The sequence below is a fragment of the Manihot esculenta genome, chromosome 15 (assembly GCF_001659605.2).
Source record: "Manihot esculenta cultivar AM560-2 chromosome 15, M.esculenta_v8, whole genome shotgun sequence".
Classification (NCBI taxonomy): Eukaryota; Viridiplantae; Streptophyta; class Magnoliopsida; order Malpighiales; family Euphorbiaceae; genus Manihot; species Manihot esculenta.
The window spans coordinates 10,850,800-10,875,907 of NC_035175.2; the positions used below are offsets into that span (position 1 = coordinate 10,850,800).

Consider the following 25,108-nt stretch of genomic DNA (forward strand, 5'->3'; position numbering starts at 1 on the left):
ATTAGAGTCAACTTTAACAGGCTCACCTATTTTACGGGCAATGCGTAACAAAAGTTCCTCATCATAATATTCAATAGGCAAGCAAGGGAAACGAACCCATACAGTTAAACGTTCTAACACATCCTGAAAAGGGTCAAACTCCGGGCACCATTGACGAATAGTCAAGTAGTGGTCAGCAATAATCCAGGGTCCCTTCGATCTAGCAAAGTCCAAGTCCCCAGAATTAGCGAAACGGACCAAAAAGAAATTGTTATCCAAAGCAATAACATCCATTGGAGCAGAAGGTTTCCAGAGTTCTTTCAATCGTCTACACAAATATGTATAGCCTATTGAACGTCCAAAAAGTTTCACAATAAGGGAATTTTTCCAAGGTTGACACAATCGACGTTTATCCACTCTCGAAAGTCTAATCACAGGGCAACGATCATCCTCATCATCCTCCTCACCATCTGAAACAAAATGAAACTCATCGTCTTCAGGAGCCATGTCACTCCTAGAAGCTCCCTGCAGTCCTGGACCGTTTCTATTCGTCACTACATCCTTAAAAGAAGGTCCATTAACAAAACCAAGGTTCACAGAATTATTCTCAGTCTCTATCATCGGATGGTCAGGTGAGGAATCAGGATCATCACAAATCTCATTCAATGAAACACCCATCTCACCATCTTTACGTTTCCTGCGTACACTACGCTGGAGAAGATCATCCTCTTCCATCGAAGTCATTATCCTCTAGCTCGCGAACGACAGAGCAGCAGCAAGCGGTTGCGGTTGGGTGCGGCGTCAATCGTTTAAAGTTAGTATTTTAATTGAATAGAAAAATTATATGGGGCGAAAGATTTTTTTTTTTATAGTAAAATTATCGATTGTATTAATAAAATTTTATCAAATAAAGCGAGATATCGTGATAGATAAAGAAACGATTATATCTCATAGATTTTCTAGCCGAGATATATAAGCAGTTAGAGTAGTATTGCGATAAATTTATCTAACATAAATATAGAGTTTAGATATATGAGGCGAAAATTAAAAATATTTTTTTTATTTTCTTAAATTAAAATTTTTAAAATAATAATTTATTTGTTAATTTTATACTTTTATTTGTTATGTACTAAAAAAATATTTAATTTTAATAAATTAATTTTAAGTGCAAGGCATATAAAAATAATTGAATAAAAAATTTATTATTTTGATTATATTTTTTGCATTAAAATTCTTTTATCTTAAACTAATATAATAGCAGCAATAAGACTTTGAACAAGAGAAATCTATATAATGATAGCGATTACAAACGGACTAAGAACTAATCTCAAACAAAAAAAAATGAGAAAATGAGAGAAAACGGAAACTTTCCCTTTTACAAAGCTTATATAAATATCCTACCTAAATAATATACTAGCTACAATATTATACATATCATATTTAAATTTGAATTAATAATATCCTAGTAGCTGGTGTGTAAGAAGTTCTCGTCGACTTTTTCATAGTTTATATTTCATTCCCTTTTAACTTTTTATTTTTTTTTTCAGTTTTAAAGATCTTGCATTTAATTGTTTATCATGATTAAGCAATCGGAAGCTTCATCACGGTAAGGTTGTATTCCATTATTTGTCCTAAAGATAAAACGATTAAATTCCATTATTTTCCTCAAGTTTTCCCTTTTCGTCCTTTATTTATTTGGTCCCTGAACATTTGAAAATATCACACTTCAACTCCACAACTTCACAAATATTCAAATCAAAACCTCTCTGTTCATCTCTCCTACAAAAAGTTATTCCCATTTGCGCTCTCTGTCTCTCTCTGTTTCAGATTCGACGTCTACATCCAAACCTCTCCCTTCTTTCTTCTGATCCGAGCATCCGTTCATTTCTTGATCCTTGCATTCTCTTCGTTGATCTAGATCGCTTTCGTCTCATCTCACATTTGCTTTTATACTCAAATCGTAAACATTGTCTTCATCTTTATTAGATCCCGTTTGAAAAATGGCTACCATGGAGAGCTTGATTGGATTAGTCAACAGAATCCAAAGAGCTTGCACTGTCTTAGGCGATCATGGCGGTGAAGGCATGTCCCTCTGGGAAGCTCTCCCTTCAGTTGCTGTTGTTGGTGGACAGGTTCTGCTTCTTCTTCTTCTTCTCTCTCTCAGTTTATTATGCATTCTTGACATATATATATTTTTTTAATTTATGGGGATCTGGCATCTATTTCATTCTTATTTTCGTATAAATCAATTTTCTGTTTGGATTTCTGGATTTACGATGGGAATGATATTTTGCTGATTTTCTCGTTGTTTTTGGATTTCTGGGTTTTGTGACTCATGTGCTGAAATTTGCTGTTCTATCGTGAAAATCCAGAGTTCTGGGAAATCTTCAGTTTTGGAAAGCGTAGTGGGGAGAGATTTCCTGCCTCGTGGATCTGGTAAGTTTCGGTCTTAGTGTGAATCGTTCGATTGTGTGTTACAATGTTGGTTTTGATTTTTATTTGATGTTTGTCTAGATGGAAGAAAATAGAAGATAATCAAATGTCGGTCATTGTGCATGGTTAACAGGGAAATGCAAAGCTATATGATTTATGCTACATTTATATGAACGCTCAATAAAGTGATGTTTTTTCGTTTTGCTGATTCTATGTAATATTTGAGGGACAAAGTTTTATTTTTCTACTTGTGGAATAATATTTAAGCTGTCAAATGGAGCTCAGGCAACTCATGAGTTCTGATCTCTTCCTTTCAAAATGAAGTGAAGTGATCACCATTATCCAGTCAATGTCAAAATGCTATTATCTAGTCCATGTCATATTTTCAGTTGACAAACAAATAATTTTCTTTTTCTTTTTTTTTTTTCACTCCTTTGTTATCATTATTGTCTTTTGCACTGGTAGGAATTGTCACACGGAGGCCATTGGTGTTGCAACTTCATAAGATAGAGGATGGGAAGTCTGAATATGCAGAATTTCTTCATGCTCCAAAGAAGAGGTTTACAGATTTTGGTAGGCCTCAAGCAACCTGTTTCCTTAGATCATAACATGGTAACCAAACATAGTTTATTATGATGAGAAGTCTCAACTAAAACAAATGAAAATTTGTATTGCCACTTTGTGCATTGGGAGTTTTCAATAGTTCTTCTACCTGGACTTGATCATGTTATGTTTTGGCATGAAATCCTAAACTTATTTATATATATATATAATCAGTGTTATGACTGAAGAGACACTTGTTTTGATCTATGATTCAGTGATCTATAATAACTACGTTGAGAAAATATGGATAAATATTGATAGATGTGTTAGAGTTAGGATATCTTCAATTTGAGCTATTTAACGGTTGTCAATTTAGAGAAGTAATTCTTCCACCTGTGCAGTGTGACCACCCTGTTCATGCAAAAAAAAAAACTCAAATTTGTATCAGTTGCTAAAACATATATGTGGAAATGATCGTAGAAGTTTTTTCATGTTATATCAGTATTTCTAATTCAATGTACCATGTCATATGGAATGATCATACAAACAAGAATGGGGATTGTTGCTAGTTGTAGCTTCCTTGGAACTGGTGTTCACCTCTTCTTTAATTTTGAATTGTTTTACTTTTTTTCCTTGTCTTTTCTAACTTGTTAATCTCAGAGATAGTTCGATTAATCAATTGGGTAACCTGTCATGTTTTCATGTGCTGAAATTTAATTTTCTAATCATTTTACAAAATTAACAAAAGTGAGTACTCTCTCTTTTATGCAGCTGCTGTGCGCAAGGAGATTGCAGATGAAACTGATCGTATTACTGGGAAGTCAAAACAAATATCTAATATTCCTATTCACCTGAGTATATATTCTCCAAATGGTTTGTACCCATACTTCTTACCTAACTGCATGAGTTGCAAAAATATTGAAAATGATTTTTTTTTTGAAGTTCAAAGTATTTCCTAATGCATGTGCTAATTTTGAATATCACTTTAAATGTCATTATATTACCCAAAAATGAAGAGCTTTTGCTGGGTTTTCTATTTGGTTTATATGTTGTTTCCTTCTTAGTTTTATACTATTAATTTTATTAATTTCTGTTCTGTACATTCACTTTAAGTACTTTTTGATTTCTTGAAGGTTTTTACTTACTCAGATTCTTTAGCTCTAAATTGTATGTTTTTTGTTTGTCAGTTGTCAACTTGACCCTCATAGATCTTCCTGGGTTGACAAAGGTTGCTGTAGGTAACTATTACGGCAATCCTTACTTGTAGCATATTTATGTACAACTTTTTTAATTCCCATCACAGTTCCATTTCCATTTATTTATTTAGTTATTTATTTTATACATGTATTGCTTCACATTCCCATTTGTTCAATGATGTAAATTTTGTTTTTGCAGAGGGACAGCCGGAGAGCATAGTTGAAGATATTGAAAATATGGTCCGATCTTATGTTGAGAAGGTGAGGATATATATAGCATTAGTGATGAATGATACAGAATCTATTTAAAGAAAGAAAATATATGTTCATATACATGAAGTATTTGTGGAACAGAAAATGATTTCAGTGCCCTATGAATTAGTTTAAGAAGAGATCCCACCACAGTTTTCAACCAAGTAAATAAATGATAATTACTGAAGCAAGAAATCAGGGTTGATAAAGGAAAGAGTAACCTACTTGTTGATATTGACTATATGTTGATTCATTTTTTATTTTAATTAGCAGTTTTGTCCCGAGAATTTTAAACCAATACAAATTTAATTTTAGTATATGCTAATGATTAACTAGTTAACAGTAATTTTGGGTACATAGGATTTCCGTCTTGATTTTCTGCCCTCTTTGTTAAAAAATGATGCTGGTAGTCATAAATAGACTTCTAATGGTAGGTAACTCTTTCCAAATTATATCCTAATAAAGTGGAGAGAATATCCACCATCCTGAAGTTAGCATTAAGCAACAAATAATCTTGAATTCAATTTTCCATCATGCATTTTATTTTTCTTTCAAGCACTATAAAGTTTCTGTTACTCCAATATGTTCTACTATAAAATGTGTATCCCTTGTTTCGGTCGGCTAAAAAAGTTCCTCAGAATATTATCTCTTCAAAGTGCAATTTTCCTTCTTGGTTATTTCTTTTACTTCATTATTGATTTTGGTTTTATAGATAGGTCAAATCACGATTTATGTGATTCACTAGTTTTGCAGTTGTATGTTTTTTTAATAAATTCCGTTTATGTATTTTTGGCAGCCCAACAGCATTATATTAGCCATTTCTCCTGCTAATCAAGATATTGCCACTTCGGATGCTATAAAACTTGCCAGAGAAGTTGATCCTTCAGGTAAGAAAAATCTGTGAATTTTCATGGATAGAACTTTTCCCTTTGAAAGTGTTGTATTTGGTTGATGATTGCTGATAGATAGAGATACAAAATTTCTGTTGTACTTTGTGTGCATAGGCGAAAGGACATTTGGTGTGTTGACGAAGCTTGATCTGATGGACAAAGGGACCAATGCTCTGGATGTATGGAATTTCTTTTTTGGTTACTGTTGGATTAATCCTTAAACTTACAGTTCATTAGCATGATGTATTGACGTAATTGTTTTTCTGTATAAATGATTAAGGTTCTTGAAGGAAGGGCATATAGGCTGCAACATCCCTGGGTTGGAATTGTTAATCGTTCGCAAGCAGATATCAACAAGAATGTTGACATGATTGCTGCCCGTAGAAAGGAGCGTGAATATTTTGAAACAAGTCCTGAGTATGGACATTTGGCAAGTAAAATGGGTGCAGAGTATCTTGCCAAACTTTTATCCAAGGTCTTTCCATCCAACATCTACTAAATTGTTACTTTTCACTGACTCTGAATTTTAATGCTTGCCATATATGTATACTGATGTTTTTATACTTCATATATTCTTCCGCGAATCAGCATTTGGAGACAGTTATCAGGCAGCGCATACCAAGTATCATTGCTTTGATAAATAAGACCATTGATGAGCTTAATGCTGAGTTGGACCGCATTGGCAGACCTATTGCAGTAGACTCAGGGGTAAAGTTTGAGAAATATGAGGACACTATTTCTTTTGTTGTGAACTAAATTATTTAATGGTCCTATTTGATTTACTGGAAGCATGTTACCTTTTTTCACAGGCACAACTTTACACGATCCTAGAATTGTGCCGTGCATTTGACCGCGTATTTAAGGAGCACCTGGATGGAGGGTAATTTACAGTATACATTTTCTTTCCGAGAATTGGTTGAAAGTTTGGAAAATTCTGGAGTGGTTGTTTTTTACAGTACAAATAATTCAATAGAAACCAGAAATTTGTCTGTATTATGGATGTTCAAATTATTTTCTTTTAAAGGTTTCTGAATCTATATCCCTGGGTCAATGTCCACACCACATTGGAATAGTCAATAAATTTGGAACAGACCAATATATGTGGTGAAGTAGATAAAACTTTAGAATTTGGATGTTGGAAAATTAATTTTTATTTGGAAATTGATAATTTAGGAACAAAAGATTGATTAGGTCCTAATGAAAGTGTGGAAGCAGCTAATTTTTTACAACTCAAGAGTTCTTCCACAGATGTAAGGAATATAAGATACCTGCAGGAAGCCTTTATTATGTAGTTTAGAGACAAGTTTTTTTTATTTTAGGCATTTTCTTTGTGCATTATCAACCTTGATTGGGGGATGTTACTTTTTTAGCTAGTCTTTCGTGTTCTTGTCTGTAATTGCTTGTGGAGTTAAGGATCCTGTATTCTGCAGCTGGTACTCTCCTTCATTTTCTCAAGGAAAACTATTTTCTTAACAAAGTAAAAATAAATTTCAGGCGTCCTGGTGGTGATCGAATATATGGGGTTTTTGACCATCAACTACCATCTGCTTTAAAAAAGCTTCCCTTTGATCGTCATCTCTCTTTGAAAAATGTGCAAAAAGTTGTATCAGAAGCTGATGGTTATCAGCCACATTTAATTGCTCCAGAACAAGGGTATAGGAGGCTAATAGATGGATCTATAAGCTACTTCAAAGGCCCAGCTGAAGCCTCTGTGGATGCAGTAATGTTCTTACTTCAGCTAGTCCTGATGATTTTTAAGTTTGGGGTGAATGCAATTGTGCTGATGTGCGTTGAATATACTTGGTTTTGTATTACCTTCTCTTCTTTTCCAGCTTTTTATTTATGTTTTTAATATTACATTACATTGTCCAGACAAAAACTTTTAGATCTGTCTCCCACAGACATATTGGTCATATATGTGGTGCATGCATCATTGCTTATCTTTATCAATAGTGCATCATCATTTCCTTTTTTTTTTTTTTCTGTTCCTTGTAGTAGTGATTATAAGTTATTTTGAATCGCTTCATTGTTAAAGTAAACCTAGATTGATGTCCCTGTACTGCTTTTTGTAGTTGATTGTTTAAGTTTTGCCTTGCATCCAATAATTGTTTGTATGTGGAGTTCTTTGACTATTAGAAAGTTTTCAAGCTAGATGATCAGTCAAGCTTGAGTGGATGGGCCTTTTTCTTTCCTATTACTGGTGACTGCTTATTCATTAATAGTGTTTATGAGGGGAAGAAGTCATTTTCTTATAATGAAGAGAAGAGGCAATGGAAAGAATGAAGTTAGAATGGAAGGAAATCATCTGGCTAATATATTTGAATATATATTTGGAGAGTGGAGGGGTATTTGGCTTCAGTGGGAGAATGGGAGTCTGTATTTTTTAGTAATTCATTTTAAAATGAATTGCAATTTTTTTTTTTGAGCAGAAAACAAATTGAATTGTGAATATTGAGTTGATATCAAATGCATTGTTCTTCATTTCATGCTCTCAGACAACATATGATCTATTTGATTTTTCTTGTTTGATATGCATTTATGGAATGTCCAAACGGGGACATTTTTGACAGCTTCAATGAAGAATGATGCTCTTGCTAAAGGGTCCTCGTTTTTTTAGTGCTCATTCATAAGGAATATATGCTTGGGATTTCGTGGGTTCTTTTCTCTGGCTGACCTGCTGTGTTTGAATAATAATAAAAAGGACTCATCCTTCTAACATATTTCCTTTCAACGAGAAGTCATAACAAGTAGAAATTTTAGTGGTAAACAACATGTTATACAAGACAAAAGGTGATGGATGTTGTAATGGTGGTAAAAACATATACAGTTTATTTATTAATGATTTTCATTCAGGAATGGGGATGAATAAGGTTGGTGGAGCAAACTGGAACATGCACATCCTAAGATTTGCATTATTATTATTACAGTTTTTCATTCTGGAGGAAATGGATTGACAAGAAAATGGAGATTTATTGTAGTCACATTCTCCATGAATTATAATGTATGGTTATTCTATGTTTAAATATGTTTTCTTGCTAATGAGTATTTTATGTTGTCTTCCTTAGGTGCACTTCATTTTGAAGGAACTTGTAAGGAAGTCAATAGCTGAAACGGAGGTAAGCAATCTTCATTGAAGATGACTTTTTCCATTTAGATATTACTAATTCTTTGCAAGTACTCACACCTTCATGCTGCAACATTCACTTATGTAGATCAACAGAAATAGGTTTCCTTACTTTTATATTCATTCTGATGCTACTAGTGTACCCTGTATGCATGTTTTTCTCTTCATCTTGAATCTCACAGAGAAACTTCTGGAATCTGGATGCCAAACCTACAGACCTTACTTTATTTGTACCAACTGTACTTTTTGATGATTCCAGGAACTGAAGAGATTTCCAACCCTTCAATCTGACATTGCTGCTGCAGCAAATGAAGCTTTGGAGAGATTTCGTGATGAAAGCAGGAGAACAGTTTTGAGGCTTGTAGACATGGAGTCTAGCTATCTAACGGTGGAATTTTTCCGGAAAATCCACCTTGAAGGGGAGAAGAACACAAACCCAAACTCAAACTCAAACCCAAACGCACCGGGCCCAAATGCTGACCGTTTTGCTGATTATCATTTCAGGAAGATTGGTATGCAATCCATCCTTGTCTTCACATGCTTTAATTTGGTGATTTTTTTCTCCATATGTTCAAATATCTCTGTGTTGACAATCTGTTTAGTTTAGTGGAATTGATTAGTATCTATCGTCATAATCATTTAATTAAATTTCATTATCTTCCTCACTGCTCTAGTGAATATCAGTTTTAGGTTCTTGTATTAATCGCACGATGTATTCCTTAGATCCTTTAATTTCTTCACAAGATGCAAGATGTATGACATCCAAATTCCTGCTATTATGAAGTACTTGGACTACTAAGTACTGATGTGCGTTGGAAAATTTCTTTCAGGGTCAAATGTCAGTTCTTATATTGGTATGGTTTGTGACACACTAAAGAATTCTATCCCCAAAGCCGTAGTTTATTGTCAGGTCCGAGAGGCTAAGAGATCTCTTCTGAATCAATTCTATGCACAAGTTGGGAGAAGGGAAGTAAGTAAAGTCATCAGAAGTTTATCATTCTTGAATATTTGCAGATGGTGTTCCATATTTAAATATTTCAATATCGCAATGTTGAAGATTAAAAATCTTGATTGCTTTGTGCTGTTGGCAAAGGGAAGGCTATTTCCCACAAAAATGATTTTGACTATTTTCATTTTTTTTTGCAGAAGGAGAGACTTGGTGCTATGTTGGATGAGGATCCCCAACTCATGGAAAAAAGAGCAGCCATTGCAAAAAGGCTTGAATTATACAAGTCAGCCAGGGATGAGATTGATTCAGTGGCATGGAAATGATAGAGCTACCTTCACAGGATTCAGTAAATTCTTTTTTTTTTTTAATACCCTTTTTCCAATTTGCAGGGTAGATTCTTTCATGGACAACCAGATTGCATATTCTTTTGTGCTTGATGGTTGATTAAAATCTATACAGAATATACAGTGCACGTTATGGTAGAAATATTCATTTCATTTTATTATTTTCTCCCCACAGAGTGATCATAGTACATTTAGAGCATGTTTGGTTTGTCTTGTTTATATAATTGAATGGGAATGCAAATGGGTGTCTAGATTGTTGAATAATTTTAAACTTATCTGACAAATATTTCAATACATATTCAAGTTAACTATCCATGCATGCAACTGATATGCTACATGCTAAATTAAGGGCTTTTTTGATATTATAATTGAAATTGTTTTAAAGATAATAAACAGAAAATTATATAGTTGTCTACAAAGATCTGTTTGAACTTAGATGAGTTGATTTAAGTATATAAACTGAGATTTAATTATGTACAGAGAGAGAATGAAGTCTCAAGAGAAAATTTATGCTTGGTTGCAAGGCCTACTTGATTCTCTTAATGACTGCATCCTTATAATCATCAGCTCTGCATAAAAATAAATAAATAAATAAATCATTTAAATGTTGAATGATACAACTAATTTTTTTTTTTTTTAAGTTTTGATATAAAATTTTAATTTTCCATTTATAGTGAGCTTAAAATAAATTATTTATTTTTGCATGGAGTTTATAATAATTTTTACTTCTTAAATTTTAATATATTAAATATAAATAAAAAATTTTCATCACTTAATATATAAAATAATAAGGAGAAAGTAAAAATTATAGGACCATATTTTGCTTTCTTTTTATGAAATAATAATAATAGTAATAACAGTTGTGAAGAAGGGAAACCTTCCACGTGGTCAACCAATGCCGGTCAGATGAAGCAATTGCCCGATTGTGGTTGAGAAGACAGCTCACCCAGACCAACGTCTAGTGAAGTCAATACCTATTAAAGTCTATAGGAAACTAAGCAGCTTTGAGACAAATTTTATTTAAATTTTAAATTTTATAATCATGAAAATGATTTGGATATTTATGAAAACTGATAATGAACAAATTCTTAATGCTACAGAGAAAAAAGAGAAGAAAAAAAGAGCAGATGAAAATTTTCAACATCAGAGAAGAAAATTGCTGACTCCAAGTAGGCAAAGGACAAGTCGATTGATTATTACTCATCAGTAGTAGGGAAAAAATTTTCAACAGGTTTCATCATCAGAGAAGAAATTAAAAGGGACACGGCGACTTGATTCTTGAATTCCAACAACACTTAAACGAGTACATTATAAAATCACAGACGGCTAATTCTCCTGCAAGGTCCAATTTTTAGCATTTAGTTTCCTTGGAATTTATTGCCACAGCACTCTTGAGATGTTTCTAGTGTTCATCTTGATTGTGAGCATTACACTTGGTTGCACTGGAGCTTATTCAAAAGTGGGCTGCATCAAGAGTGAGAGAGATGCCCTTCTCCAATTCAAGCAAGGCCTCACTGACCCTTCAAATCGATTATCGTCGTGGGAAGGAGAAGACTGCTGTGCATGGGAGGGAGTCGGCTGCAGCAAAAGAACTGGCCATGTTGTAAAGCTCAACCTTCATAATCCATCATCATGGGCGATGTATTACAGTCCCCGGCGAGCATTCTGCGATTCTTCATGCTTGGGAGGTGAGATCAACTCTTCTTTATTATATCTCACATGTCTCGAATATTTTGATGTGAGCATGAACAATTTTTCATATTCTGAAATTCCGAGCTTCCTTGGTTCGTTGAAGAACTTGAAATATCTCGACCTTGGTTTTGCGGAATTCTCTGGAAAGGTTCCTCATGAACTATCAAATCTTTCAAACTTGCAGTATCTTGATCTTCGTTGGAATTATTTGACAATTGAGAATCCCATAGTTGTATCTTCTCTTTCTTGCTTGAAACACTTGGACCTGTCTGGTCTGAAACTTTCAAATCAAGACGACTGGTTTCACTCAGTAAACATGATTCCTTCTCTACAAGAGTTGCGTTTGTCGAATTGTCACCTTTCTCATATTCCTCTTGTTTTGGACGTTAATTTCACATCTCTTTCTGTTCTTGTTCTTAGCCAAAACAACTTTAGTTCTCCCATCCCACGTTGGTTGTTTAATATCAGCAGCATACAGCAGTTTGATCTCAGTTCCAGTGCCTTTCAAGGTTCTATACCTAGAGAGATAGGCAATTTCAATTTTCTTACAATCCTTGACCTGTCAGAAAATGAGCTCGATGGTGGTCTTCCTGCTTCAATTGGAAAACTTACAAACCTGACAGAATTATACATCACGCACAGCAACCTGAATGGTGACATTCCAGAAAGCATTGGACAACTTTCCAACCTGAAGTGTTGGATCTCCATGATAATTTTTTGGATGGTGTGGTTTCTGAGAGTCACCTTTCGAATCTCACAAGCTTGAAAATTTTGTTCCTGGGACAGAACCCGTTAGTTTTTAATGTTAGCCCCATGTGGGCACCTCCTTTTCAACTTGGATGGATCTCTATTTCATCTTGCAAAATAGGTCCAAAGTTCCCACAGTGGCTTAAAACTCAGACAAAACTTTCCAGAATAGACATGTCAAATGCGAGCATCTCCGACAGCATTCCTCGTTGGTTTGACAATATTTCTTTGAGCATCAAGGGTCTGGATCTATCATATAATCAGATAATGAAAAATTTGCCAAGGTTTAGGAAATTATCTGGCGATCTTTATTCTAGGGAAATATATTTGGATTCCAACAAGTTCGATGGGCCTCTAGCTCCTTTTCCTTCAGACATAGCTGTTCTAGATGTCTCCAACAACTTTCTTTCAGGTCACATTCCCCAAACTCTAAGTGACGATGGGATGCCACTTATGGAATCATTGTTTCTCTCAAACAATCAACTCAGTGGTAGTATTCCTGTTTATCTGTGCAAGATGCAGGACTTAAATTTTCTTGGTCTTGCAAACAATCAACTTTCAGGAAGACTTCCAGGATGCTGGCAGAAACAGCAAGGTCTACTTGTCATAGACCTGGCAAATAACAATTTCAGTGGTCCTGTTCCAGGTTCTTTGGGTTCTCTACAGCAACTCGTGTCTCTGCACTTGGAGAACAACAATTTACAAGGAGAGATCCCTCTGTCACTCAAGAATCTAGCAAATTTGCGGGCTCTTGATCTTAGTAAGAATTCCCTCTCAAGTAGTGTTCCTGCTTGGATTGGTGGAAACTTGTCTTCGCTCAGAATGCTCAATCTTCATTCCAATATGATTCATGGGGAGATTCCACTGCAGCTCTGCAATCTTGTTTCTCTTCGCCTTTTGGACCTGGGAAGAAACAAGATGACTGGGCCAATTCCTCGGGGTTTTTGCAAAATCAGGTTTAAAAAAAATTATATTTCTTAAATCCTGATCCGCATACAAAATTTTTCCGAATCAGAGTGAATAAGTGTTTTATCGCACTTATAATTTTCTCGAATCAGAGTGAATAAGTATTTTACCGTAATTTATAAGTGCAGTAGACTTTACCGCACTTATAAAGTGCGGTAATAGACAAAAATAAAATTTTTTTAAAATAAAAAATTTTACCGCATTTTAAAAGTGCGAAAAATTTCTTTTTTAAAAGAAAAAATTCTACCGCACAGTGCGGTAGAATTTTCTAATTCATTTCCTTTTTTCGCAAATTGAAATGATTCAATTTCAATTTCTGTTGTATTACCGTAAGTGCGATAATACTGTAATTTATTTTTTAAATATATATTATATTATATTTATTTATTTATTTTTATATTAAATATATATATAATTATAAAAATTATATTAATATTAATTATTTTAATATAATTAAATTTTAATATTATAATAATCATATATAATTTATTTTAATAATTAAAATTATATATAAATATAACATGATATTTATTTACCATCGTATTACACTGTAATACAAGATCTAAATTCGATGACTTTTAATTTTAATATTAATTTTGCTGTTATTGAAGGTGAGGGTATAAGCAGTGACCGCCAGCCATATAAAACTCGACGTTCACATGAAACAAAGGGACGTCCACGTGGCACGAAAATACATTTGAAATATCATTAGCATTATTTTTTATATTATACATTTTATAATTTTTAATTATTTATATATAATTTTTTTATAATTTTTAATTAATATTAATTATGATGTTATATTTATATATAATTTTAATTATTAAAATAAATTATATATGATCATTATAATATTAAAATAATTAATATTAATATAATTTTTATAATTATATATATTTAATATAAAAATAAATAAATAAATAAAATATAATATAATATATATTTAAAAAATAAATTATAGTATTACCGCAATTACAAGTGCGGTAAGACTACAGAAATTGAAACCGCCTCATTTTAATTTGGGAGAGGAGGAAAATCAATTAAAAAATTATACCCTACTTTAAGTGTGCGGTAGAATTTTTTATTTAAAAAAAAAATTTTCTGCATTTTAAACGTGTGGTAAAATTTTCTATCTGAAAAAAATTTTATTTTTCTCTATTACTGCACTTTATAAGTGCGGTAGAGTTTAAGTACGGTAAAACACTCATTCATCCTTATTCGGAAAAATTTTTTTTACGGACTATGATTTAAGAAATATATATTTTTTTAAACCTGATTTTGCAAAAAGCCCCAATTCCTCGTTGTTTTGGCAGTTTCACGGCCATGATTTCTAATGAAAATAAATCAAACACTTGGTCTCAATACGGGTACGTTTACACTAACTATCCCCATTTGGCATATGATGATCACACTTTGGCATATATAAAAGGAACAGGACTTGAGTATACCAAGACACTTCAATTTCTCTTCTCCATTGACCTTTCAGGGAATAATTTTACAGGAAAGATTCCAAAAGAATTGATGAGTCTGACAAACCTGCAGAACTTAAATCAGTCTGAAAACAATTTAGAGGGTCATATCCCTTTTAACATTGGCAACATGAAGTTGCTAGAATCTCTTGATTTGTCTAGAAATCAGCTTTCTGGCTCTATTCCTCCCAGCATCTCTAACTTGAACTTTTTGAGCCACTTGAACTTGTCGTTCAATAATTTATCAGGCCATATTCCATCAGGGAACCAAATCCAGACTCTAGATGACAAATCCATTTACATTGGGAATTATGGGCTTTGTGGATTCCCGCTGAAGAATTGCACGGAGGATGATGAACCCCGTAAGGGTTACGACAAAGTTGAGAACCCGACCAAAGATGAGGCTCAAAAGCTCTGGTTCTTTTCTGGATTTGGGATGGGATTTACGTCAGGATTTGTCGGAGTTTGCGGCATTTTGTATTTCAAGGACTCTTGGAGGCTTGCATTCTTCGCGTTTGTTGACAGAGTCTACAATAAGCTTTGGGTCGTTATTGCGACAAAGGCAAATCAATTGCAGAGGAAGTTACAGTGGAAACGAGTTTAGAGTGGCCCCTGTATGCATTTATCTACTTGTTTGTTTATTAAGGTTTATATATATATATATATATATATATAAAATGATTTAGTTATTTGTAAAATAATATTTTTTATATAAATTTATTACATCTACTAAAAGGTAAAATATTTCCTCTTAAAATTCAAACCTATTTCATATTCAGATTGAAATCGGTATTGATAGAAAATAAATTATATTATCTTAGTTTACTTTTGGAGTTCAAAATAATATATAAAAATAATTATTCACAAAATAAATATTTAATATTATCAATATATTTTATTTTATATTTATACTATATACATATATATATATATAAGAGTGAAAAAAAGAAAAATAATAAAATTATCAATTTTACCCTTATATTATTTAACTATTTATAATTAACTTTAAATTTTAAAATAATTAATTATTTTATTATTTAAATAATTTTAAATATATATAAAAATAAAAAATAGAGAATAATGGAATTACCAGTTTTACTCTTATATTATTTAACTATTTATAATTGATTTTAAATTTTGAAATAGATTATTATTTTATTATTTAAATAAATTTAAATTAATAAATTATTCATATATCATTTAAAATAATTTTAGATATTTATTATTTAAAATTAATATAAATAAAAGTTTAATTAATTTTATTTAATAATTATATAGAATAATTATTAAAAATTAATAATTTTGATAATATTTAATTAAATTTTTTGAAATAAAATTATTAAAATAATAAATTTAAATATTAGTTAAAAATATTAAAATAATTATTATAATATCATATTATTATATTTAAATTGTTAATTTTTTGAGTTTAATTAATTTTATTTAAAAATTAATTAATATTTAAATATATTTTAATAATTATTATCTTAAATTTTTAATTTGATGTATTTTTGTGCATTTAAATTTTCGATATTTTTTAACATATCAACCATTAAATTTATATATTTTGATTCATATATATGAGTTAAAAAAATAAAATTTTTAGATATGATTATTAAAATAACAAACTTAATTATTATTTTAAAATTTCAAAAATAATTATCATAATATTAAAATATTAGATAATAAATTCAAATTTAAAAGATAAAAATTGTAAAATATATGAAATAATTGTCACAAATTAATAATTTTAAAAAATAAAATAGTAAAGTGATTACTTTAATTTTAAATATTAGTAATTTTATTATTATCTAAATATTTAAAAATTTTAAAAAATACTTAAAGAAATAATTTTATTATCTTATCTTTTTTAAACTATGTTGTTGTTCACACCCCGATATATATTAACGCAGGCGAAACTCAATATAATATTGTATATTTCAAAATTTTTAATAAATAAATTAAAAATTTTCAAATAAATCCTTTTTTCTTTAAAAAATATTTGATAGTTTAAATTTAAAAATATTTATATAAAATATTAAAATTTATTAGGATAATGAGTAATTATTCGTAATTAAATTATAATTTAAATATATTAAAACTCAGTTTTTATTCTCCATAAAAAGTTATAAAATACCATGTTATAGTGAAAATTCTAAAAAAATTCGTTGGTAGCTTTTAATATTGTAAATTAATTAATATTTAAATATATTTTAATAATTATTATCTTAAAATTTTAACTTTGATGTATTTTTGTGTATTTAAAATTTTGATATTTTTTAACATATATACCATTAAATTTTTAGATTTTGATTCATATATATATATATATATGAGTTAAAAAAATGAAAACTTTTAGATATGATTATTAAAATAACAAACTTTTCAAAATATAAAAAATAATTATCATAATATTAAAATATTAGATAATAAATTCAAATTTAAAAAATAAAAATTGTAAAATATCTGAAATAATTGTCACAAATTAATAATTTTAGAAAATAAAATAGTAAAATGATTACCTTAATTTTAAATATTAGTAATTTTTATTATTATTTAAATATTTAAAAAATTTTAAAAATATTTAAACTATGTTTTTTATCACACACCGATATATATTAAAGCAGGAGAAATTCATTATGCTAATTTTGTATATTTCAAAATTTTTAATAAATATATTAAAAAATTTTAAATATTTTTTCTATAAAAAATATTTGATAGTTTAAATTTAAAAATATTTAAATAAAATATTAAAATTTATTAGGATAATAAATAATTACTGATAATTAAATTATAATTTAAGTATATTAAGACTCATCTTTTATTCTCTATAAAAAACTGCAAAATTTTGTGCTAGTGTATAAATTAAAAAAAAATTCCTTAATAACTTCTAAGATTGCAAATTAATTAATATTTAAATATATTTTAATAATTATTATCTTAAAATTTTTAACTTTAATGTATTGTTCTGCATTTAAAATTTTGATTTTTTTTTAATATATCTACCATTGAATTTATAGATTTTGATTCTTATATGTATGACTTAAAAAAATTAAAATTTTTAGATACAATTATTAAAATAACAAATTTAAATATTATTCAAAAGTAATTATCACAATATTAAAATATTAGATAATAAATTTAATTTTAAAAGATAAAAATTATAAAATATATGAAATAATTGTCACAAATTAATGATTTTAAAAAATTAAAATAGTAAATGATTACCTTAATTTTAAATATTAATAATTTTATTATTATCTAAATATTTAAAAATACTTAAAAAGAATAATTTTATTATCTCATCTTTTTCATGTATTTTTTTATCACGCACCGACAGATATTAAAGTAGAAGAAATTCAACGTGTTGCTTATCTTCTATATTTCAAAATTTTTAATAAATATATTTCAAAATTTTTAATAAATATATTTAAAAATTTTAAATAAATCTTTTTTTTTATAAAAAAATATTTGATAGTTTAAATTTAAAAATATTTAAATAAAATATGAAAATTTATTAAAATAATAAATAATTATTAATAATTAAATTATAATTTAAATATATTAGGACTCATGTTTTATTCTCTATAAAAAAACTGCAAAATACATTATTATAGTGAAAACTCTACAAAAAAAATTTTGACAGCTTTTAAAGTTATAAATTAGAGTATTGTCTGAAAATATTGTACGAACCGATTTTTTATTTTTATTAAGATATATGAAATGATTATCACAAATTAATTTTTTTTAAAAATAAGATAGTAAAGTTATTACTTTAATTTTAAATATTAATAATTTATTATTATTTAAATACTTAAAAAATTAAAATTTTTTTTTCCAAACTGGTCAAACATTGATATATATTGAAGCAAAGGGAAATTCAATAGGAGGCTAATTTCATATCTTTTAAATTTTTTAATAAAATATTAAAATTTAGTATGATAATAGTAATACTGATAATTAAATTATAATTTAAATATGTTAAGACTTTTCGGCAGCTTTTAAAATTATAAATTTAAAATTAAAAGATTTAATTTGGTGATAAGTCCATATGAATAAATATAAGAGATATTATATTCTACTCCTCTAATTTTTAATTTTCATTTTAAAAAAAATTATTAATTTAAAGTATTATTTGAAAATAGTAAACTATATGAATCAACCTTTTATTTTCACCTATATACTTATTTTATTTTTTTATAATTTTATTTATTTATTATTAAAGAAAAATTATATTATTGAGTGTGTATATATATAAATATAATATTTTTATATACTTATTTTATTTTTTATAATTTTATTTATTTATTATTAAAAATTATATTATTGAATGTGTATATATATAAATATAATATTTTTATTTATGAAAAATACGTTTTATTTTATTTCATAATTTTATTAAAATTTATATGTAAATTTAATTTTTTCGAGTATTATAAGAAATTTTTATTTAAAAAATATTAATATATTATATAATATAACGACTGATCAACTGTAATTAAATTAAAAGATATAATATTTTTAATTTTTATTTAAATTTTTTTATATTATGTTCATTTAAAAATATTTTTTTATAAGTAAATTAAAAATAATATAAATATTAATATAGCTATAATTAATAATTACAATGCTTTTGTATATTTTATTTTATAATATATGATATATGCATAAGTAAATTAAATAACATACAACATATTAAAAAAAAAGTTAGATAAATTAAGAATAAGATTGGATATTATATTTTTTCATGAACAATTTTTTATTTTTTACATATTTAATTTGTATTCCTAAATAAAAGTTTATTATATTTCTTTAAAATTATTTTTAGTTGCTAAAATATATGTAAATAAATTACAAATAATAAAATAAGTATAAATACATAAGTTAATGATATATATAAGGGAGATTTATAATTTAGTGTCTAGGTATTGCCATTATTAACAAGTCAGTCCCTGTATTTTTAGAAATCTATTAAAACGTCTTTATATTTTCTTTCCGTCAACGAAATAGTTCTTCCGTCTATTTTTGCCGTTAAAAATATAGTAAAAGACTAAATTACCCCCCATTATTTTCCTCCTCCTCCTCCTTCCTTTTCTTCTTCATCAATTCTTCCTCCTTTCGCTTCTTCTTCTGCTTCTTCTGCTTCTTCTTTTTCTTCTTTTTTCTTCTTTCGCTTCTTTTTTCTTTTTTTTCTTTTTTTTCTTCTTTTTCTTCTTTCTCTTCTTCTTCTTCTTCTTCTTTTTTTTTTTCTTCTTTTTCTTCTTTCTCTTCTTCTTCTTCTCCTTCTTCTCCTTCTTCTTCTTTTTCTTCTCCTTCTTCTCCTTCTTCTTCTTTTTTTTCTCCTTCTTCTTCTTCTTCTCCTTCTTCTTTTCCTTCTTTTTCTTCTTTTGAGGAGGAGGAGGAGGAGGAGGTGGAGGAGGAGGAGGAGGAGGAGGAGGAGGAAAGAAAAGACAGGGACTATTTCGTTGACAAAAAGAAACAATAAGGACGTTTTAATAGATCTGAAAAAAGATAGGGACTATTTCATTGACAAAAGGAAACAATAAGGACGTTTTAATATATTTCTAAAAATATAGAGAGGAACGATTTCGTTGACAGAAAGAAACGATGAGGAGAGACTATTTTGTTGATAGAAAGAAACGATAAGGACGTTTTAATAGATATGAGAAAAGATAGGGACTATTTTATTGATAAAAAAACGATAAAGACGTTTTAATAGATATGAAAAAAGATAAAAACGTTTTAATATATTTTTGAAAATGTAAGGACTAACTTGTTAATAATAGCAATATCCAAGAACTAAATAAATGGTTTTATTTGAGGGTAAAATTAGATTTTAAAAATTTTTTCTCTCCTCCTTTATCTAATTTTAACGGAAAAAAGGACGGAAGGACTATTTCATTGACGGAAAGAAAAATATTTTAATAGGTTTCTAAAAATACAGGGACTGACTTATTAATAATGGCAATACTCAGGGACTAAATTGTAAATCTTCCTATATATAATTTATATGTTCAATATTTTAAATATAAATTACTATTATTACTATTTAAATTTTTTTTTAAAAATCACTTTCAAAATAATTAATATTAATGACAAATTTAATACTTTAAATTGTATTATTATTATAAAAATATTATATTCAAATTTTTAATAAAATAGCTACTTTTTTGAATAATTTTTTATATTTGTAATATCATACTAAAAGAATATATAATACAGAATATTATAAATATTTAATAATTTTTATTAGAAAAAAACCTAAGAATGGAAATTTATTCTAAATTTATAAATAATATAAAAATATATTTTGATAAAGATATTCTTATTTATTAATTTAAAATCATAGATATTGATGATGACGAGATTAACTAACAGATAATTATAAAATTTGAAAAAAATAATAAGATAAAATATTATGATTTAGAAGTATCAGATAAAATATTATAATCATAATTATTTTTTGTTATGATTTAAAAATATCTAGCTGACTCGCGGTTGTTAAAACCGGTCAAAAATAACCTCTACGGTTATCAACAATTTTACAATTGCAGATAGTGGTAAAGGATCGAATCCACAGAGAATTGAATACTTATCTATTTTTTCCAAACAAGATCAAGAGAATCAACTGAAAGCACAATTGAAAGCAAGCATATCAAGAGTAAAGTGCAATAAAGTAAAAAGGGGGGTTTTGAAATTGATTTGACTAACAACTATTGAAAGCAACTAAAACAGCAAGTAATCAAAATAAAAGAGAAAATCAATATGAGAAAGATCTAGTTGAAGATATGGGTCTACTTTGGTTGCTTGGGTTGATCATTGAAACTTAGGTTTTCTTGATTGATTCAATAGATTAGTTATAGGGGTGAAAAACGCTTCTCACTACCATGTCTCTCCTTATGATTAAATCAATTAGAAAACGTCCTCTAATCAATTACTAATTAACAAATTGCCAAGGAACGTCCTTGGGCCTTAGGCATCAAAACAATTGTCAATTGCATAAAGAATTAGAGAGATCCAATCCTAGCTACTCCAAACGCATGAAGATGATGCTATATCATGCAATCCCTTAGTTTTTACACAAAGTGTTCTTAGGTCAGAATATTTTCAGCAATTACGGACTAACAAATATTCCAACTAACAATCAATTAACTTTGCAATCAAGAATCAAGTGGCCAATTTGATCAAAACAACAAAGCAATCTTAGAATTAAACACACAATTGCATGAATATTGAATAAACCAAAAGCAAACACTTTATGTTCAGATCTCACAACCCTTTAAACAACCTTAGTTTCAACCAATCCTCAACTAGAATTAAGGGTTTCAGCCACTCATGGCTGAACCAAAACAGAAAATAGAAGAAGAGAACAAAGGAAGGAGAACGGCGGCCGAAGGTGGAAGGAGCGACGACCGAACTTCCTTGGCCGAATGGGGGTGAAGTCTTCTTGATGAAATCTCCCCCTTCTTGTCTTCATAAGGCCTTTAAATATGTCTTGGGAGGTTGTCTAGGGTTTCTTGAGTGTCCATGCATCTTTTAGAGGTTGCCCAAAGTGCCCTTGGTCTTACATGTGCCTTCTATGTGCATGTGTGAATTTTGCAAGGACTTTTTGGTCTTTTAAATGCTGCCCAAGTGTGTCCAAGAAGTCTTCTTCACATAATTCTTGCCACTTATGCATTAAAGAGGAAGGTGGAGTCTTCTTTTGAATTTTGAATGTGCATGGCATGAAGTGGAAAACATGTGATCTTCAAGATTTGACTTCCTAAATAAGAAAGGGGCAATTAGGGAGGACTTTCGGCTGCCTAAACTTATTTTCGGAGGCTGGACTTTCGGCTCTGGAGCAAACTTTCGGCCGCCGAAGGTGCTGCCGAAGATAGGTGACTTTTGGCTTCCGAAGGTGCTTCCGAAGGTGGTTGAGTTTCGGCTCTGGACGAGACTTTCGGCTTCCGAAAGTGCTTCCGAAGGTGGCTTTTCCAGATTTGGCACTTTTTTGGCAGTTTTGAGAGCATTTTCTCCAGATTGTTTCTTTACACCTAATATCTGCAAAACATGATTAAAACCACAAAATTAGGTAGGAAAGGTGTAAATAAACATCAATAAGATCATGATAATATGGACTAAAATATGCTCTATCAAATACCCCCACACCTAGCCTTTTGCTTGTCCTCAAGCAAATAAATATAGTCAAATAAGTTTTCTTTGCTCTAGATCCTTATTTCTACTTAAGCTCTTACTCTAGACACCTATTTTGAATCATTACAGTGAAGAATATATGCATGAAGATTACTCACCTTCTTTCCTTATTTCTCTTTGCTTACCATGGCTAGAATTTGTTTTACTCAAGAGAGATCATACATGCACATATTATTTGTTCATATAAGACTTTTTCTAGCTTTCAGAGTGACTTGCTCTTACCTTGAAGTACTTTATTCAGCTTTTTGCACTTTTAATTTTGCTTGAACAAGTCATCAACCTTTTGACGTGAAGGTACATATTTGTGATACCCAACCCCAGTTACTCAGTTGGTCACCTGTCCAAGTGGCTACTAGCTCTATTCATAGTCTTTTGACCATTGGAGCAGTTTTCAATTTGTGCTTTTGAAGTCTAAGCCTTTGTGAATTTCTTTCTCTCAATGATTTGGGCAAATCAACACCAATTGCTAAATCAAGTCCTGTTAAGTTCATTCACACAATTTTCAATTCATTCTCTCTAATGAGTGTCATCAATATATTTTTCACCATGGCAAACTCAAAGATTCAATTCAAAAGGCAATTCTCAAATATGAATACAACTCACTGCAATTGATTCAACATAAGTTTAAAGAGTTATCACATTAATGGGGTCATGGAAAGAAAAGCTCATCCAACATAGTTCATGAGTTTGAGTATAGCAAATCGGAACACAAAAAGGAAGGAGACTGTGGTTGTGTGTGTTATTGAAAGCAAAACGAAAAATTGAAAAAAAATCACACTGAAAATGAAAATAAAAATTCAAACTGAAAATTAAAGCAAAAATTAAAAATTCAGAAATATGCATCCCCACACCTAAATCATGCATTGTCCTCAATGTATAGAAATTATTAAAATGAAAAAAAAAACTGAGTACTCCCCTGGGTGTGGTGTGCATGGTGCGATCCACTTGATCAAGGCTCAAGTAATTGGAGAAGGGAAAAGAGTCCCAACTGCATTGAGTAAAAAGTGTAGCACTCCCTTTGATTTTGTCATAGCCCATCCTATTTTCTCCATGTACTCATGAAGCAACATGATTAGCTTCTCCTCTTTTAGATGAGGTGTGCCTCTAGCCCTTATGTACATATTTTTGAGATGATTGGGAAGCACTTTGAACTCCAATTCATGTTTCTATATGGCTAGCTGCAATTTAGTACTGAATTTAGGCAAAACAAACTCTACCTTATCCGGAGGTTTGGGCAAGCATTGATCCGCATGGTCCTTTGGTTTAGGCTCTTGAACTTCCACTTGTTCCTTGTGAGCATGTGCTGTTTACGTTGGAAGGCTGAAAGGGGTTTCAGGCGATGGAAGCTATGGTAAGAGGTTCGGCGGCCGAAAGGTGGTGGAGTTCGGCGGCCGAAAGGTGGTGGTTTCAGTCTGCGCAAGGCTGATCTGAAGAGGTACGATTGGCTCCCCCTTGTTCTGCGCATGTTCGCAGTCCACCTGTTGGATGCAACAGTCAGTTTCTTTCAGTTCTGGCTCTTTCTGGCTCTCTTCCCTGTAAAGATTATTGTTCAGAATATCATCTTGATTTATGTAAAAAACATCTTGGCTCATACAATCAATGATATCTAAACTATCAACAGGTTCTGTTTGACCAGTTTGTTTGGACAAACAGTTTTCTGGTTATTTCTCAGCAGCTTGTTCTTGAACTTGCGAACTTTCATCATCTTCCTCATCATCTTGAAGCTCTTCCTCTCTTCTCAACATGTTTGCATTTTCTGCGGTGGCAAATCGTTCTATCCGCTGTTCGAGGTTTTGTAAAGCACTTGCCATGGACTCCATCATCTTTTCAAGGTGCTGGTAGGTACTTGGAGGTTCTGGTTGGGCTTGATATCCTTGATAATCCTGGTAGTCGTTAGCCTCTGCATAACTGAAGTCTTGATAGTCTCTCCAACCTGGATTGTATGTGTTATAGTATGAATCATGTCTTGGCTGTTCATAGAATCATCCATATGCATGAACTGGTTGGTCATTGAATCCTCCAAATGTATGTCTAGGCTGACTATTCTCATAAAGCATAGGACTTTGATCAGTTGGGTATCCTACATATGTATAGGTTCCATATGGCCTTGGTGGCTGAGATGCTTGAACCTGTTGAACTAGTCCTATGGCAAATTTTTTCATAAAAGAAATCAGTAAAGAAAAATAAGATCTACTTATCTCATCCATGATTCAGATCTGCGATGGTGACTGTGCCCTTTGGTAAGATGTTCGGCGGTCGAATGAGGATGAGGTTCGGCGGCCGAATATGTTGCAGATGGTGCTCTTGCGCAAAAGTGGTCTTCACTCTTTT

At 30.1% G+C, this 25,108-nt stretch overlaps 1 protein-coding gene and 1 pseudogene across 3 annotated transcripts; both read left to right on the forward strand.

Annotated features, from left to right (window-relative positions):
* The first annotated feature begins 1,675 nt into the window (after positions 1–1,675).
* LOC110602348 (phragmoplastin DRP1C) lies at positions 1,676–9,868 on the forward strand. Of its 3 annotated transcripts, none has more exons than XR_002485950.2 (16): positions 1,676–2,111; positions 2,352–2,415; positions 2,878–2,985; positions 3,727–3,828; positions 4,143–4,193; positions 4,351–4,412; positions 5,200–5,290; positions 5,408–5,472; positions 5,574–5,768; positions 5,882–6,001; positions 6,103–6,173; positions 6,788–7,078; positions 8,359–8,409; positions 8,677–8,929; positions 9,248–9,387; positions 9,564–9,608. XR_002485950.2 is itself a non-coding variant. In XM_021739848.2 (16 exons), exons 1-16 carry the CDS (start codon positions 1,980–1,982, stop codon positions 9,687–9,689), a joined length of 1,857 nt encoding a protein of 618 aa, XP_021595540.1. In that variant the 5' UTR covers positions 1,687–1,979; the 3' UTR covers positions 9,690–9,868. The 3 variants fall into 3 exon arrangements, 2 of the variants coding, with proteins under 2 accessions (XP_043807278.1, XP_021595540.1); XM_021739848.2 differs by having other exon boundaries at positions 1,687–2,111; positions 6,788–7,013; positions 9,564–9,868; XM_043951343.1 differs by lacking the exon at positions 9,248–9,387 and having other exon boundaries at positions 1,681–2,111; positions 6,788–7,013; positions 9,564–9,868.
* Positions 9,869–10,477: 609 nt separating this feature from the next.
* Positions 10,478–15,247, forward strand: LOC110601375 (annotated as a pseudogene).
* Positions 15,248–25,108: the final 9,861 nt, after the last annotated feature.

Coding starts and splice junctions, on each gene's coding strand:
- LOC110602348 (XM_021739848.2), top strand. CDS start 1,980: ATGGCTACCATGGAGAGCTTGATTGGATTAGTCAACAGAATCCAAAGA. Junction 2,112..2,351: donor TTGCTGTTGTTGGTGGACAG/GTTCTGCTTCTT, acceptor GTGAAAATCCAG/AGTTCTGGGAAATCTTCAGT. Junction 7,014..8,358: donor CTGAAGCCTCTGTGGATGCA/GTAATGTTCTTA, acceptor TGTCTTCCTTAG/GTGCACTTCATTTTGAAGGA.